General features: G+C 45.4%; 1 protein-coding gene across 9 annotated transcripts in view; it reads left to right on the top strand.

Moving 5' to 3' along the window:
* The first annotated feature begins 308 nt into the window (after positions 1–308).
* The window catches only part of NEDD4L (NEDD4 like E3 ubiquitin protein ligase), a 359,974-nt gene continuing 341,498 nt past the window's right edge, over positions 309–18,784 (top strand). For 4 of the 9 annotated variants that reach the window (XM_032152181.3, XM_032152176.3, XM_058438296.1 and 1 more), the window contains exon 1: positions 1,884–2,098. In XM_032152181.3, coding sequence (XP_032008072.1) covers positions 2,039–2,098 — 60 coding nt within the window. In that variant the 5' untranslated portion in view covers positions 1,884–2,038. The other 5 variants (XM_032152182.2, XM_032152178.2, XM_058438299.1 and 2 more) reach the window with 4 other exon arrangements.

Raw genomic sequence — 18,784 nt, 5'->3', positions numbered from 1 at the left:
CCCAAACGTCCAGCCTGCCCCCTCCTTAAAGCGGAGGGAACCCGGGAGGGGAGGGAGGGTCGGCGGCGCCGGCAAAGCGCGCCAGTACACGCCCCTGCGGACCCGCCCCGCGGCCGGGTGACCCCCGCCGCGCTGCGCCGGAGGCCCAGGGCCGGGGTGGGCGTGGGGCTGAACTCCACCACCCCCGCAGCCCGCGGCCCGCTCCCCAGCCCGGCCTGTGATTGGCTTGGGGGGCGCGTGCGCCCGCCCCGGCGAGCAGGGAGGGTCCCCTAGCGGCGCCGGTGGGAGGAGGCGGAGGAGGGGGCGGAGAGAGCGGGGTCCCGGACGGCGCTAGCGAGGAGGCGGGCGAACCGGGTCCCCGGGAGCGCAGAGGAGGCTCGGAGAGGGGCGGAGAGCGGCGGGGTGGGAGGGAGTCGCGCGTTGCGGGGAGGGAAAGCCCGGCCAGGTCTGCGCCGCCGCCGCGCGCAGGGAGAGGCGCCGGGGCTGCAGCCCCGTGCTCGGCGCGCTCTCGGGAGCCGCCGGCCCGCTGGTCCCGCAGCCTTCCGGGAGGAAGCGGCGCCGGCAGCGGCCAGGGCGCGCTCTCGGGCACCCTCACCTGCCGGCGCCCGGCCGCTTCCCCGGCAGGGCGTGCGCAGGGTAGGGTGCGGGACCCGGGGGACCTGGAGGCAGACGGGAGAACCGGCCGTCCGCGCCGCAGCGCAGCCTCCGGGAGCGCCTCGGACCCCACGCGGGGCGCCGGCTCCATGGCGACCGGGCTTGGGGAGCCGGTCTATGGACTTTCTGAAGACGAGGTGAGTGGCACCCCCTTCCTGCCCGGGACTCCCCGGGGAGTTCCTGTCCCGCGCCGGCAGGGGGAGGGGAAAGGGGCCGTCCCCTGGGTGCTCGTGCCCAGCGTCTGCAGGGGAGCCCCAAAGCGGGAGCGCCCCGGAATGGGATCGAGGGGAGCTTGGGTCCTTCCGCACCCCCTACCTTCCGCAAGCCGAGCTCATTGTTTGTAAATAAAGCGGTGCGACGCCCTTGGAGCTGGGGGTTCACTCCGCAGCTCCTCGCTTTTGGGAGGAGAGGGAGGGGGCACGCGTGCCTCTCTTCCCTCTTCCTCTCCAAGCAGCGTCTCCCGGGGCTGTTGGGCAACTTTCCGCCTCTCGCCCCTGCAGCCCGGGAGTCCATGATGCATGTCACGTCTGGGTCGCGCGGCTGGAGACCCGGGACTGCGGAGAAGCCGGATCGTTTCCCCCTGGAACTTTCTCTCTCATGATTGTGTGGATCAGCAGGCGCTCAGAAGCCTGTGCGTGCTTATCCCGGCGGGAATGGGGGACACGCTGCGTGTGTCCCTCCCCTCGTTTTGCAAAGTCTACGGCCAGGATTGTGGATTTCGGAGCCTCGGTGGGGGAGGTGTTCAAGGCTGGTGGCAGGTGCTCCTGGAAACTTGGGGAGGAAGCTTGCAGCCCTGCCGTTTTTTCCTCCCGAGGATTCAAAGCCCGGGACCTCCGGGGTGGGTGGGGAGAGGAAAGCTCAGTTGATCTCTTTTATTAATAAAGCGAATGAATAAGCCACGCCTCCCAGGCGGTCGGTTTCACTGGAAAGGGCTTTGTTTTTACCTTCACTCTCTCTTCTGTGTCTCCCACTCTCCCCTTTTGAAACAATCCTGCTAAATCACTGCCTAGTCCTCTCTCGACCAGCCACGCTCGGCTCTTATTGGTATGTTGCTCTGCCAAAAAGGGGGGTGGGACGCTTGTCGCGGGCGCGGCGTGACAGGCAGGCTGGATGGAGCAGGTAGGAGTGGTTTGCCATCTGGCGGGGTGCGCGCTCAGGTCTGGCTCCCCTTTCGAGAGGTGAATTTACAACCCAAGAAGCATTACTCAGCAGGGAGGTATTTCCTATCCTCGTTGTGCATTTCATGAAAAGTTGATGCCTGGAAATTCAGGCGTTCTCGATTTCTCTTTCTTCCCCTCCCTCCTTTCTTTTCAGAGGTTCCCTCTTTCTCTCGTGATGGGGGTGGGGTTGGAAGAAAGGCTATTATCTGAGACAGGCTCGCGTTATGGCTCCGCTTTCTGCAGCTCTCCTACCCTGGCATGGTGTGTGTGTGCCTGTGTGCTACGTAAGTGTGGAATGAAAGGTATTTTGGGGTGGGAAGGGTGTTTGGGGTATGAATTTTTTTCTTAGCGGTGCTAGGCAAAGCTTGATGTATTTATTTGATCAAAGAATGATCACAGTGCAAATAATGTGTGATTTGTGTGTTTATTTTGCCTCGCTGTGCTTTTGTAAAATAATTTCCCGTTTTGCGTAACTACCTGGGGATAGGTGAAAGTAGCATTGTTTCATTGACCGCAAGGGATTCTCCTCTCCCTCCTGGCTTCTCTCTTTGAGGAGCTTTTCCTTGCATCCTCTACTTCTCCATTTAATTAGTGGCAGTAGAGGGCAGGCCCTGAGTTGCAGAGACACGGACATTCCTAAACAAAGGGGCTGCTTGGGTTTACGTATTGCCGGGGGTGGGGGGTGAGGACAGCTGCATTTCATTCTAGGTTCTTTTAAAAAATGTTTTAATAACATGATTATTTGTAAAACCTCCCCCGAAAAAAGGATTTTAAGAGTGTTTTGGGAAGTGCAACTGGATAAATGAAACACGTTAATATCACTGTTGTTTGTGCTTTATTTACATTGGCAGTGAGTGTCAGAATCTACCTAGAGCACATCTTGCCACTTTTGTCCACAGGAGTCACTACTAATCATCATAACTGGTGTCTAGTGTGCAAGTGAAGCTTGGAATGTAAACAGTGTCCGAGTGTGTGTTGGCATGTGACTGGGTTCACTCCTGCATGTTGCTGGAAGGGAATTTGGGGCTGTATAGGAAATAGCAAGAGATGATGAAGACACCTTTTATTATCTATTTATTGCCATGTCGCTGGTAGTATTTAGTTCCACACACATTGTGTTTCACAAGATGAGTCTCATCCGTCTTCCTTTTTCAACTTTCTCCTACCAGTGAAAAAATAAGCCAGGGCAGTTTTGATGACTTCACATTTCATTGGTATTTGTTTTTCATGGGCGGTTTCCTGCTGTCAGGTTGCCCTTCAGAGAATCAGGGAATGCCTTCGTAGAATATTAACGACAAATTGTTGAATTTGCACAGCTTGTTTTGTCTCCCTGAATTAGTATGTGTAAGAAAAACCAATGGAAGATTTTAGCAGGCTCCGGAAGTAGAATGCCCGCTGAAGCAAACGGCAGGGTTGTTCTTCCAAGGCGTATCAAATATGTGTGCACTTCAGTTTGCAGACTTGGTGTGCTGCGGAATATCACATATGAAGATATTTTGACCGCTATTTAGAAGAGTGACCTCATAAACTTTTTAGCAAAGTTGACACACATACCTACCACACTGCATAAAAGTAGATTTGTATTTTGATTTGAGATTGATGAAAAGCAGGATATGTTTGGAGTGCACTTAGTTATGTCCCATCTCCTAAAGCCTGTTGAGCTCTCTGCACTGATGATGATGAAGCATTGTATGAACCCAGAAAACGGGGATGCCAAAGCAGAGGGCTTAGGTGCTGTTCCTTGCATCATCAGCAGAGGTCTGTCCACTTTGTAGACGGTAAGGGGTTGAGATGTGGGCTTTGCTTATGTGAATGTATGTGCTATTTAATTTTTCCTGTGTGTTTCAGGCGGAGGTTTCTCTGGTGAGTTATAATTCATATTTACCCTGATTTAAATCATGTCACTTTAGGTAGCCAGATTCAAAACCATCAGATGAAGGACTTTTGGTGTTGGAGGGATTAGCAGTTTAACAAAACTTCTGATTCATGGCCCAAGATCAGATTTGGTTTGGAATCAGAACACTTTGGACTAGTTTCTGCATCTGGCTTGAGTCCTTGGTGGATTTTTTGTTTTGTTTTATTTATTTATTTTTGGCAATCTGTAGTGCATTTTGGCATAGTTTACTTATGAATGTTACCGCTAACTTTCTGAAATCTTTTATTCCATTTTAGAAAGGTATCATTTATTGAAAAGATTTTTCTACTGAGCAAAATACTGGGATTGAATGGCAGCTTCTTATCACATTAGATATGACATTAAGTAATTTCGTTAGTAGTTAAAATGAAGCAAATGGCATAGAAATGAAGGCCAGGCTGACATAGGGTAAATGGCACCTTCTCTCCTTATCCTGTACAAACACGGATAGTTGGCTACTTTTGAATGCCTCTTCTATACCAATGGTAAAAATCCGGCTTAATTGGGGCCACATTCTAGCCTAGTCACAATCAGTGGCTTGCATTATGTCCTTTGAGATGTGGCAGATCTGCTTATAGGTGCCAGTCACCATGGCTCCCTGCTGGCTTGGGGATCTTTCTACTCATTTGCATATAATTATCTACTTCTTAATCAACCATTAAGGTTAACTTTTGGCATGGGTCCTGTATGTTTTTCACTTTAAGATGCTGTCACTTTTAAGATGCACCGTGAGAGCAAAGTGCTAAGCCTTGTGCACATACTATGTCATTTAATTCTCATGAGAACTGTGTGAGGTAGGCTCACACTCAACAAGGAATGAAAGCTCAAAGAGGTGACGTGACCTGCATAAGGACACAAAACAAGTTAAGTTATGGAGCCAGGTATTTTGAATAGAAAGGCCTAGTTTTTAACATGCTGAATAATCCTTCCTTTCTGACAAATGCCTTGTAAGGTCTTAATATCTAGATTATTCAAGATGATGTAAGAGAAATAAACACCACTGGTTGCAAACTGATGGCTGCTGGGCCAGATTTGACCAGGAACCCTGCTTAATGTGGTCTCCAGAGTGTTTTAAAGCTTGGAAATTTCATGAAAATGGTAAAAATCTGGCTTAATTGGGGACACATTCTAACCTAGTTACAGTCAGTGGCTGGCATTATGTCCTTTGAGATGTGGCAGCTGGTTGTGCTATGGTTGCGGTCACCACTACTTTCGATTGTCTTAGAGGTCTTTCTACTCATTTACATATAATTATCCACTTCCTAACAAACCTTTAAGGCTAACCTTTGGCGTGGATACCATATTTCTTTCACTTTAAGATGCTGTCACTTTTAAAATATGCCATTATTTCATGTACCACTAAGAAAAAATTGCTGTCAAGTTATGACATACTGTCCATCTTATGAAGCATCCTTACTTCAGAGAAGTTGAAATATGAAAACAAGGATATTTTAGAATTGATGAATTACAGTGACTAGAAACCTGGGAAAACTCCAAGCCATCAGTTTCAATATCCTCAATCATTCAGTACTTTTAAGTCAACGAGTAGTCAGATTTCTGCTTTTCTGTGTTTGAGAAAAGTGCTAGAAAAAGAGAAGTGCTCTTAAATAGGCATTAGCAAAGAAGGAACTGGGGGCCTAGATGATAGCCAACTGGATAGCCATCTGTAAGTGATTAAGAATAGCTGTTAGTTTTAAAAAAAGTGGCCTGTGTGTATTTTCAAGAGATTACTTGGGAAACCCTATGTGCCATCTTTGCAGCTGTGCAAAATGGTGAGGACAAGATTGCTTTCAAAAATTGTGGTTTAGATTTTGCTTGGATCTCAAGGTGAATGCTGACAGGCTGTTTTCTGAAGAGAGAGAAGGTTTGCCCAGTCATGCCAAGTCCAAGTGCCTGTCGGGCCTAGATGCTGGATGGTAGACTGTATAACCAGGACATATAGGTAATGTTTGAGAAACAGATGTTAAAAGGACCTAGTTTTCATGGTGACATTTAAAGTCAGTTTTTAAAATTCATGAATATAACGTGTTGTTTTAAAATTTGATTATAGGGACTGGGTGTGCAGTGATCACTCCTGTAATCCTAGCATTTTGGGAGGCCGAGGCAGGTGAATCACTTGAGCTCAGGAGTTTGAGGCCAGGCTGGGCAACATGGTGAAACCCCATCTCTACAAAAAATAGGAAAGTTAGCCAAACATGGTGACACGTGCCTGTAGTCCCAGCTACTTGGGAGGCTGAGGTGGAAGGATCACTTAAACCCAGAGGCAGAGGTTGCAGTGAGCCAAGATCGTGCCACTGCACTCTAGCCTGGGCGACAGAGTGAGACCCTGTCTCCAAAAAAAAAAAAAAAAGACTAATGAATAGAATTTATTTTCTTCAAGGATGTAGTGTCTGTGGAATTTGTAGACATTGACATTTTAATTTTCATTATGTTTAGTTTTATTAAATCAGAATGTTATGATTGTTTATTTCATTATTGAACATCAGTTTCCTTAATTTAAGGAATAAAAATAATTTTGCTCAGGCCAGACATAGTGGCTCACATCTGTAATCCCAGCATGTTGGAGGTCAAGGCTGGTGGATCACTTGAGGTCAGGAGTTTGAGACCAGCCTGGCCAACATGGTGAAACCCTGTCTCTACAAAAGAAAAAGAAAAAGAAAAAAAATACTAGCTGGGCGTGGTGGTGGACACCTGTAATCCCAGCTACTCTGGAGGCTGAGGCAGGAGAATAGCTTGAACCCTGGAGGCAGAGATTGCAGTGAGCCGAGATCGTACCACTGCACTCCAGACTGGGTGACAGAGTGAGACTCTGTCACAATAATAACAGGCTGGGGCAGTGGCTCATGCCTGTAATCCCAGCACTTTGGGAGGCCGAGGCTGGAGGATCACCTGAGGTCAGGAATTTGAGACCAGCCTGGCCAACATGAGCAAACTAAAAAAAAAAAAAAAAAAAGAATAGTAATAGTTTTCCTCAAAGGGTGAGGACAGTGACAAATGGTGATCCTCAGATGACTGTAGTTTCTTTACCATTACAGAATGCAATTCAAATGAAAACCATTGCATGGTACTCAGGTGTTTCTTCAATGTAGTGTGTGCCCACATCACCAGGAAGCTTACTTGGGAAAGTTTGTTTTGGGATTCTGGGGTACCTCAATATATCTGGTATATTTTCCCAAGAAAAATGAATAATCTTGGGGGGCCGAGGTGGACAGATTGCTTGAGCCCAAGAGTTTGAGACCAGCCTGGGCAACGTGGTGAAACCCCGCCTCTACAAAAAATACAAAAACTTAGCTGCGTATGGTGGCATGCACCGTGGTCCCGGCTGCTGGGGAGGCTGAGGTGGGAGGATGGCTTGAGCCTGGGAGGTTGAGGCTGCAGTGAGCCATGATCATGCCACTGCACTCCAGCCTGAGTGACAGAGCAAGACACTGTCTCAGAAAACAAAGGCAAACAAAGGAAGATCACCCCAAAGAAGAACTCCCAACATCTTAAAAGTCGTTGAGTTTTGTACCCTTCAAATGGATGAATTGTGTTGTGTGTGAATTACATCTGAATAAAACTGTTTAAAAATATTGAGAATGATTGAGTGTGACATTATTGCAGCAGTACATTGGAGTTTCTGCTAAATTACTTTTGCATTCATTTCAAAAGGAAGCAACTATGCTCACTGCTAATTTAATCACCTGTCTGCTTGTGCAGTATTTAAAATGGCATCATGAAAACATGGCAATGTGTGATAGATTGAGCCAATTAAATTTTTTATTTTGAGTTGCAAGATCTGTATTAAACAGATTTTACTGTTGCCCTTGAATTTCCAGTCTTAGGTGAGTAGCAGCAGTGAAAATAAGAGATCCTAACTTAAGAGTTTTCAAGCTTTTTGATGTTGCAGGTATTTGAATACGTGGGTCTGGCTTACTGAAATATTTGTTAACTAGCGATAAAGCAAACTATATGTTGATCTTTTGGTAGTCCATGCTAAGGAGGATTAGAATAATATATAAATAATATAATGGTAATAATAAGTATTAGGGCAGGAGGATTAAAGAAGGGTGGGAGAAGTGTGACAAAATGTTACTTTCTGTTTTTACATTGTTTCTCTTCCAGGTCACAAATGTATTTCATTTTCAGACTATAGGTGGCAATGTTTGTGCTATTCACTGTTTAATGTTACTGTTGGCTTGGGTGTTGCTTGTTGCTGGAATATGGAAATGAGAGCATAATTTAGAGTTGAGAATAAAAAAAACTAGATTTAGAAAACTAGAAACTAGATTTAGATTTAGTAGAGACTTTCTAAATAGTCCTAGTTCTGCTGTGTGGACCCTTCTGTAACTTTCTGTTACTGACTCTGAAAAGGAGCTGATAATTATCACAACTACTGGTGTTTGATTAGCAGACACATTCTTGATTCCTGATGCAAGACTGTGGCTGAAGTTTTAGCAGGGCGTTTGGTGGTTGGCGGTATAAAGATCTGGGCCTCTTATTTCGTGAATAATAGACTCTCACTATGATTGTAATATTTTGTTTTGAACCCGAGTGCTGATTATTGTAATGCCTTTAGGTGAGAAAAGCCTTATTATATAAGTGTATCTGGGGTAACTAGCTTAAATTTGACACTCCAGTCAACTTTTTGTCCCTGACTTAAGTCCTGCATTGATTCAAAACGCACTAAGTTAAACGGCAAGGCTCTCAGATTCCCTTGCTGTCATCAAATTCAGTGTTTGGTGACTTCTTGGCAGGCAGACATCCACCAAGAGATTTTGTATTCTTTTTATACCTCCTATTCACCAAAAGAAAAGGGCCATTCAAAAGTGAGTTTTTCTTTTTTTTTTTTTTTTTTTTAAAGTTTAAAAAGCTGTGATGTGGCCGCCCATGGTGGCTCATGCTTATAATCCTAGCACTTTGGGAGGCCAGGGCAGGCAGATCACTTCAGGCCAGGAGTTCAAGACCAGCCTGACCAACATGGCAAAACCCCATTTCTACTAAAAATACAAAAATTAGCCGGACGTCGTGGCATGCCTCTGTAATCCCAGCTACTTGGGAGGCTGAAGCAGGAGAATCGCTTGAACCTGGGAGATGGAGGTTGTGGTGAGCCGAGATTGCACCTCTGCACTCCAGCCTGGGTGACAGAGTGAGACTCTGTCTCAAAAAAAAAAAGCTGTGATGTGAAAGCTGTCCTGTGAAGGTGGAACATGGAAGGGCTTGTAAGGATGGTGGTCCCATGAAGAGGATGAACAAACCGAGGGAACTGTCCTCTTGCTGGTTTGGATGATGTCCCATCACCTGTCACTTTGTTTGGGCTGCAGTGGACCAATGATTTCCCAGGCACACTGAAGTAACAAGTAGATGGATTGTTTGAGTGGCTCTGGCATGTTTCCACCTCCTGTCTACCAGGCAGAGACCGTGTTCCCTGTTTTGAGGGGACCCAGAGGTGCAGTGACAAGGGCCTGATTTGCATCTCCACCCCCTGGTCTTGCCTGTGTTAACAATTATTATTATTTTTTTTTTCCAGATGGAGTCTCACTCTGTCGCCCAGGCTGGAGTGCAGTGGTGTGATCTCGGCTCACTGCAAGCTCTGCCTCCCGGGTTCACACCATTCACCTGCCTCAGCCTCCCGAGTAGCTGGGACTACAGGCACACACCACCACGCCCGCCTGATTTTTTTTGTATTTTTAGTAGAGACAGGGTTTCACCATGTTAGGCAGGATGGTCTCGAACTCCTGACCTTGTGATCCACCCGCCTCAGCCTCCCAAAGTGCTGGGATTACAGGTGTGAGCCACCGTGCCCGGCCAACTATTTTTACATTGTAATTAATTTCCAGTTTCCAACCTGACTCAAGGCTTAGCTCTTGGTCTCCTTGGGTGCAATTTTGGATCATGTCTTATAATGTATATTTAAAAGCGTGTTGTAAAGCTGGAATTCCCATTGTGGGTAAATGCTGAGATTGTTGTAATAGTGAGAAGTGCACTTGGGAACCATGGCCAGCACTTCCCTAGCTGACCGGAGGTTGCACTGAGTTGCCCCCGTTGAACATATGTTATGAATGAATGTTGGAAAATGCGAAGCCAATCATTTTTTTTTACCTGACCTACGTGATGTTAAGTTTTAGATTTATGTTTTGGCAAGTGAGTGTTGGATGTCACTAATGTGAGGAGGCCGGTGAGGGCAGACTTTGGGTCAGAGGTAATGTAGGAGATGAAGACCCTTTCTATTAATTTTTCTTGTTTAATTGAAGATGTTTGTGTTGAATGGGTTTTATTTACATGTGTAAGTTCTTTTTTTCTTAATGCTAGAAGTTACTTTGGTTTTTCAGAAAATGCAAGTAGCCCTAATCTATTTAGAGAATTACTTTGCTTAGTAAGCCCTCAGTACTGTTTAGTAATGGGGAGAAAATGTGTTGTGTCCCACAGCGTGACAGGCTCCACAAACAATTATGAATCTCCTAACTACCCTGAGAACCTGAAGAATGGGACTTTGTGGAGAATCTTCTGCTTTCTTTGCTAGTCTCTTATTTTTCCTTCTCAGTTATTAAGTGAGTTGTCTTTGGGTGTCCTCATCATGCTGACTTCATCTTGCCCAGTTTGTTTTGGGTAGAGGAAGGAGTGCAAGGTTTAAACAAAAAGCAAAGCCTGTACAACATGGTGAGACCCCATGCCTGTGGTCCCAGCTACTTGAGAGGCGCAGGTGGAAAGATCATTTGAGCACAGGAGTTCAGGGCTGCGGTGAGTAATGATTGCACCACCGCACTCCAGTCTGGGCAACAGAATGAGACCTCATTTCAAAAGGAAAAGAAAAAGCAAGACTGAATCAGTTCACTTCGTATTATCCTTGCTCTCATTCCTTTTGTGCTTCATGCATTGTGTGTGACAATTGGATGCAGCCATAATTATTGTCAGTAACTTGGTTTTTAAGCTTCAAACTGTATTTCCTCCTCACTTGTTAACACCAGAAGATAAATGAACGTGGTTCTTGGATTGAACTACATCTACAGGGAGCTGAACTTCCCATGTTGACTTTGAATTCTAGAGTATGCTTATGCTGATTCTTGAGAAATTGGTATGTGCCGTGCCTTTGGAATTGATACCTTAATTTTCAGTGAGTATTATTGGTATTATTATTAAAGAGAACACTTTAAGCCAGGAGTAAGAGCTTTTCCTCTTTTTGAGAAGTGAGGTACAGAAGAGTATACTGCAGCTGTGGGAGTGATGGGTGAGGTGGGGCAGTGTTGAAGAATATTTAATACCATGAAGATGTCACCAGTATAATATTAAATAGAAAAAGTAGGTTATAAGACAGTGGATCCAGTAGAATCCTATTGTGGGTAAAAGTGTTTATATGTAGAGAAAATGACTAGGGGCTGGGCACAGTGGCTCACACCTGTAATCTGAACCACTTTGGGAGATAGAGGTGGGAGGATCATTTGAACCCAGGAGTTCAAGACCAGCTTGGGCAGCATAGTGAGACTCTGTCTCTATAAAACAAGAAAAAAGAAAAACTGACTAGGGATATATTCCAGCATGTTAGTGGAGGTTATCTTTAAGCAAAGGGGATTATAGGTAATTTTTTATTGTCTTGTGTTTCGCTTACATGTATTTTCTATATTTCTACAATAAAACTTTTTTCTTAATATAAAAGTAAGTTTAAAAGTGAGTTTAAAAATCCCTGAAAGGCATGTACTTCAAGCTTCAAGTGAAAGATATAGTACTTGTTCAGCACAAATATTGATATAGTGTTTGCTCAGTGGAACACTTATTTAGGGTCTGCCTTGTGTTTTGTATCTAAGGATTACAAGGTCATTTTCATGTTAGGAGCTCACTACTACGTTGGGAGTTGGAGAGACAGAGCAAGGATTATTTTAAGGAAAAAATGACTGGTAAATTGTATTTTTTTTTCTCCGCTTGCAGTTTGCAAAATAGATGTTTCATTTCTCTCCACTGTGGACACTTAAAGTTTGAATTTCCATCCTTCTCTGCACTCCAGTTGCGTGAAAGTAATTTACATTGCTAGTAGTGTTTTGGGTTCTCTGAAATTTTTTGTGTGTGCTATGGAAATTGTCACCTGTGATCAGACTCAAATTTGTTTCTCCTTATTATTGTTTTCTTAGGTTTTGAGTTAGAGACCTTTTCATTACCCTATAAGGTGTTGAATAGTTTTAGATGTCAAAGTGATAGCTATGCATAGCTATACTCACCTGTGAGCGGTCAGTCCTTCATTGTTTCTTTCAACTGACTTGTAATATCCAGCCACTGTTGGGTATGACCTAAAGTATATCTCTTCCCAAACAGAAGGGTGGAGTTGACAAACACCATGTTACTTTTAATCAGAGACTTGTCCTTGTCCCCCTTCCCCCAGCCTTTTAATAATTCTGAATTCATGTTGCAGTTGATATGTGTTTAAAGTGTTGGTAGGTTTCTTGTACTCACGCCATCCTCCTCCACTCCCCTCACCCCCAAAAAGTGACAGCTGACAGTTGATGGTGTCTTAGAATTGTGAGGCTTGAGTTGGTCCGTCTCAATTCATGTTTTATGGTGGCCCATAAATTGTGAAAGATAATTGATAGTTGTCATGGGAACTAGTTGTGTTGTTCAGCTATGATGTCTCAATTAGGAAATGTTCACTTAGAAGTAAGGAAATGGGCCAGCTCAGGGATGTCTTCACCAACCAGGTTCATTGTTTTTTCTGCTTTCCCTTCTGCAACCTGGCTCTTTCCAGGTCTTCTTGGTCCTAGGCTGGCTGCCACTGACAGAGCTGTGCCTTTTTTAATTTTTTTACTTTTTTTCGAGACAGTCTCGCTCTGTTGCCCAAGCAAGAGTGCAGTGACACCATCTTGGTTCACTGCAACCTCCGCCTCCTGGGTTTAAGTGATTCTCCTGCCCCATCCTCCTGAGTAGCTGAGACTACAGGCATGTACCACCACACCCAGCTAATTTTTGTATTTTTAATGGAGATGGGGTTTCACCATGTTGGCCAGGCTGGTCTTGAGCTCCTGACCTCAAGTGATCTACCTGCCTCGGCCTCCCAAAGTGCTGGGAATACAGGTGTGAGCCACCGTGCCCAGCCATAGCTATGCCCTCTTTTTTTTTTTTTTTTTTTTAAACTATGTACTTGTAAAGGAAAAAGAATGGCCTCATGTGCCTTAAATCTTCCCTCGCGTCTCAGGGCCCACAGAGGCTGAGATCTGTTCATCCTGCAACCAGTCACCATGGCAAGGAGGAGATAGAATTACCTTTTTTTCCTTACCTCTTGAGCTGGGGGTAAAGTCAGGCATGGTGACCTTGCATTCCACACCTTGGATAATCCGTCCACCTTCAGAAATGCCCCTGGCTTCATGAAACGCACATGCTTCCTTTCTCCAGGGAGGCAACCCGAATATGCATCTAAGTATTGCAAGGATCTCTGGGTAATATTACACCTGAAAGGAGGTTGTTTTTTTTTTTTTTCAATTATCTGGTGATTTATGACTAAATAGGCTGTGTCTCTCAAAACATTGAACCTACAATGGGCAAGATAAGAACAGGATGACTACAATGAACCTTCTATTTGGAGAAGGGGAAAATAAGATACTCACAGTGGGGTAGCTGGCTGAACAGGAACAGCTGGGAGCGTTTGCTTTGGTCAGCCGGTCTGGCAGCTTGCCTCTGCTGAAGTCCGTCCAGGGCGAGAATCTCCCTTGGTCATTGTCCTCTGCGGCTGCACCTGGATGGGGTAGGCACTGGCAAAGCTCCTTTTCTAGGGTGCTGTTTGGCATTAGTCTGGGGCTTCAGGATTGGTTGTCTTGGGGTTGAATAGCCACAGGCTTGTTCCAGCCTTACTGAGAATGTCTTTGGCAAAACTGCTCCCAGGAAAACTCAGGCTCTGAGTTTTGTGTCTAGTCAATTCCATGGGCTGGTAATGGCAGCCGGTGATCTTCCCTAGATGAGGTCTCTGGTTCTGGGAATTCCTGGGTCTTAACAGTAAGTCCCACAGCCCTGCTAATCCCCACTGCATCTGCCTTGAGGCAATTTAAAAATAGCCTAGAATGAAGAGGCACACAATTTGGGTCTAACAGACAACAGGGGCAGTTTAACCCACTCTGCTTTTGCTCTCTGGTGTATCAAGAATGAGCAACTTCCCCACACTGGGATTGTGGGTCAAGAATGAGCAACTTCCCCACACTGGGATTGTGGGACTCTGAGTACCCACTTCCCTTCACTCAGCCATTCCAATTTCTTAAAGCAATTTTTTAAAAATGGTTTCTTAAAGCAATTTTTTAAAAATGGTGGTAAGGCCGGCCGCGGTGGCTCACGCCCGTAATCCCAGCACTTTGAGAGGGCGAGGCAGGTGGATCATGAGTTCAGGAGATAGAGACCATCCTGGCCAACATGGTGAAACCGCGTCTCTACTAAAAATACAAAAATTAGCTGGGTGTGGTGGCACGCGTCTGTAATCCCAGCTACTTGGGAGGCTGAGGCAGGAGAATCACTTGAACCCGAGAGGCAGCGATTGCAGTGAGCCAAGATCACGCCATTGCAGTGAGCCAAGATCGCGCCACAGCACTCTAGCCTGGCGACAGAGTGAGACTCCATCTCAAAAAGGTGATAAAATACACATGACAGAATTGACTCTCTTAGCCACATTAAAGTGTATGGTTTGGTGGCATTACATGCATGCACACTGTTGGGCAGCCATCACCCCCATCTAGCCATAGAACTCTTTTATCTTGCAAAACTGGAAATGCCATACTCGTGAACCAGTACCTCCCCATTCCCAGCCATTCCAGTTTCTTGTAGCACATCTTCTCTTTGATATAGAATCTTTGATAGGGTTTTGATTGCAGGCAACAGCAGTTGAATCTGATGAATTCAACAGAGAAGAAATTAACTGAAGGAATCTGGGGTAGCACAGAAGTACTTGTCACACTGGAGAGACAGGCCTGGACAGGGGTCAGGGACCGATAAAGCCTGGGCATCCAGAATCACAGCTGTTAGTGCATTTTATTATTTTTATTTAAGAGTCAGCTCAGAGGTCACTGTTCAAAGCTGGGCACTCTGTGTCTCCAGCTATCCCTCTTCACATCCCAGACTCAATAGCACCTTCCTGCATAGTTACTTCTACTGAATACTTCACTGACAGCAATGAAGGATTGTTTGTTTATGTGCCTGTCTCATATAGATTAGGCACCTCTTCAGAGCCACAGCCACATCCCAGTGATTTATCTCCAGTCCCAAGCACCGAATCAGACCCCTTGACCGTTTACTCCATTCAAGTGATGATCTCAGGTTAGACAATCATGAGGTCAGTTGGTCAAAGCAAAAACATCTTTTTAAATGTCTTTTTGAATTCTAATTTGTTTATGCAATATAGATTACTCCTCTTATTTTCTTTTTTTTTTTTCCCTTAAGAGATGGGATCTCAGTATGTTGGCCAGGCTGGCCTCTAACTCCTGGGCTCAAGCATTTCTCCCACCTTGGCTTCCTAAAGTTCAGGGATGACACGTGTGAGCCACCACGCTCAGCCCCTCCTCCTGTTTGCTAGTCTGTATCATTACTGAGAATTTTACTCTTTATTCTCTTTTCTCAAATTCTAAGTGAAAAGACTTCTCTCCTCTCTAGGCCCCAAGAGAGGCAAATGTGTTCCACAGAAGGTTGCAGACCCATGTTTGATTGCTTTATACCATATTTTCCCCCCAGAGGCTCATAAAAGGGCAAAGAAGGTATTGAAACTGCCACTGTCAATACCAGAGCATCTGCTTGAAACCAGTGTTTCTTTTGTGACTCCAGGATCCATGCTGCCTGGCTAAGAAGGGCAGTGTCGGCCGGGCGCGGTGGCTCACGCTTGTAATCCCAGCACTTTGGGAGGCCGAGGCGGGCGGATCACGAGGTCAGGAGATCGAGACCACGGTGAAACCCCGTCTCTACTAAAAATACACAAAAATTAGCCGGGCGTGGTGGCGGGCGCCTGTAGTCCCAGCTACTCGGAGAGGCTGAGGCAGGAGAATGGCATCAACCTGGAAGGCGGAGCTTGCAGTGAGCCAAGATTGCGCCACTGCACTCCATCCTGGGTGACAGAGCGAGACTCCGTCTCAAAAAAAAAAAAGAAGGGCAGTGTCCTCCTTGCCCAGGTGTTAAACCACAACAGAACTAGAAAACTGAGATGTCACTCCTCCCCTGGAGTGACAGCGGTGTTAGGAAGTTTGGAATCTGCCAACCCACCTCATCCTGTCTGTGAAGTTGTCACTTGGCTAGGTGTTGATGTAAATGTGCTGCAGAAACAAACTCACCTCTTGTGGGACATGGCGACTCTGGTTAGTAACAATGTATTCTTCAAAATTGCCAGGAGAGTAGATTTTAAATGTTCTTCGTATGCAAACTTGGTAAGTATGTGGGGTAATGCATAGGTTAACTAGCTCGAATTAACCATTCCACAGTGTGTACATATTTCAAAATAACATGTACATGATAAACAGATAAAATTTTCATCAATTAAAATAAACATTTAGAAAAACTAACATAAATCCTCACAATAGCCCTTTGAGGTAGGTGCTGTCATTTTATAGGTGGGGAAACTGAGGCACAAGGAAGTTAAATAACTTGGCCAGGGTCACAGAACTACTTAGTAAGTGGCTGAGCCAGGACTTGAACAAGCAGTCCGGTTGTAGACACTCTGAGTGGAACCATCACGCTGTGGTGTGTCCGGGAGTGCTTCAAGCAGGGGTTGGTTGGAGGTGGGGTTGGGGTGGGGAAGGCACAGCTAAGGCCTGAGTGGCCAGACCATAAAAGCCAAAGGAAGAAGTGGCTGGATGTGAACAGCTTTGTGGACCTCATCAAGGAGCTGGGACTATATTTGAGGCACCTTGAGAAATCTGTTGAGATCTGGGCTTTTCTTATTAGTTAGTAAGTATGTTGCCCAGACTGATCTCGAACCCCTGGCCTCAGGTAATCCTCCCATCTCAGCCTTCTGAGTTGCTGGGATTACAGGTGCAAGCCGTTGGGCCTGGCAATCTGGGCTTTTCTAAAGCTCACCGTGGAGCTTTGGGGAGATTGGATTTGAGTTGGATAACCCTAGGCAGTTGCATAGCTGTCCAGGCAGAAATGGTGGTGATGACGGTGAAAACGAGCCAGGGGATAAGGCAGGAGGTATTTAGGAGGCAGATTCCATTGGATTTGGTCACTGATTGATTAGGTACAAAAAAAGGGAGGTGTCTGGAATAATCCCTAGGTTTCTTCAGAGGACTAGGTAGATGGGAGGAGGGGAAGAAGCCTATCTCTATTAAATACTTACTACAGTGGCTCTAAACTGGGGCCTGTCTTGCACCCTTCCTTCTCCCCTAGGGGACATTTGGCAATGCCTGGAGACTTTTTTTTTTTGAGGCGGAGTTTTGCTCTTGTTGCCCAGGCTGGAGTGCAATGGCACGATCTCAGCTTACTACAACCTCCGCCTCCTGGGTTCAAGCAATTCTCCTGCCTCAGCCTCATGAGTAGCTGGGGTTACAGGTGCCTACTACCATACCCAGCTAATTGTTATATTTTTTAATAGAAATGGGGTTTCACCATGTTGGTCAGGCTTGTCTCAAACTCCTGACCTCAAGTGATACACCGGTCTTGGCCTCCCAAAGTGCTGGGATTACAGGCGTGAGCCACTACGCCCAGCCGCCTGGAGATATTTTTGATTGTCACAACTTAGGAGATGCCTCTGACATCTAGAAGATGGAGGCCAGAGATGCAGCAGAACATCTTACATGGCACAGTACAGCTCCCACAATGATCATCTCGCCCCAAATGCTGCCGAGGTTGAGAAACCCTGCTGTAGTGTAGTATCAGTTTTACATGGTTATCTAATTGGATCCATGAGCCAGTCATGTTAGATCATAAATATGATTTTTCCTGTTTTTCAGATAAAAAACTGAAGCTTAGACAGGATGGGTCACTTGGCCAAAGCTCTGCAGCTAGTAAGTGTTAAGAGCCAGAATTTGAACGCAAGTCTTCCAGATGTCAAAATCTACTCCTTCTGTTTACCCTGCTGCTTCATGTCTCACAGTGATGCCAAGGAAGATGCACATTGGACTGTGGATTTTTTTTTTTTTCTTTCTATCATGGTGGCTCCAGACTAGAGGAGGCAGGAAGGAAGGTGGTTATTTATAGTCAGCTGTGCATAGGATCGATTTTTTTCAATCCTGAAGGACTTGCAGCGGGTAGTTCAAAGAAATCTCCTTTAGACATTGGCTTTCCCTTGCAGTTACAAATATGGGAACATTTACCATCTTTTGCTTTAAAATATCCTGTTATAATTAAGATAGGGTAAAATGTAAAACTTACAACTTAAAAACTTTATTCCCTGTGCATATGAACTATGGCAAGCTTCTCAAATTAATTACTATCCCTTTGGGAAGGGATAAGAGGCAAAAGGGAATTTGGAAGATCCTGTAGGACCACTGTGGATTTAGAGGTAGCTGAACTATTAAAAATATTTTGATTTGCTAGAGGTACGGAGCCCTTTTGAGAATTAGTTTGTTTTAGTCGAGAATGATTAGAGGGCTAAAATGATACATAGCTCTAAATAGGAAGGTTTCTAATTCTTTCGGCTGCTGTCTACTTTTACTGGTTATTGTCCAGTTCTGGGAAGATTCTGCATGTATGTAGCAGCCTCCCTTGGCTATCCATGATATTAGAGCTCTAGGGACAGAGTTCTCCCAGTTGAACTTTTCTTAATATGTCATTATTGGTATTTTCAAAGTTAAATGTGTATTTTAAGATAGTCTTTGGATGGTGTTCCGAAGAAGGCTGCTTTGTTGAGATTGAGATAGTTGTCTTGCGGTTGTGATTTCTCTTTGTAAAAAGAAGTCTTTGTGTCGGTCCCAGGTCTTACTTTTCGCTTGATTACCCAGTACCTGGGTGTGCTTGGGCTGTTGGGACTATCTGGTGAGTGTGAGGTCTCTGTACTTCACCTGTGGAGTCTGTTGTCCTGAAAGGTGCCGGCTCAGGTGGTGGTGCTTTGAGGGGAACTTGTTTGCTGCACCTTCCAGTCTGCTAGAAAATAGATGCTTAGAGGGGCATTTTGGGGTGGAATCTGATCATGGAG

The sequence above is a fragment of the Hylobates moloch genome, unplaced genomic scaffold, assembly GCF_009828535.3.
Source record: "Hylobates moloch isolate HMO894 unplaced genomic scaffold, HMol_V3 SCAFFOLD_5, whole genome shotgun sequence".
NCBI lineage: Eukaryota > Metazoa > Chordata > Mammalia > Primates > Hylobatidae > Hylobates > Hylobates moloch.
Note: the sequence above shows the minus strand (reverse complement) of the source record. Positions and strands in the feature narration are given on the sequence as shown.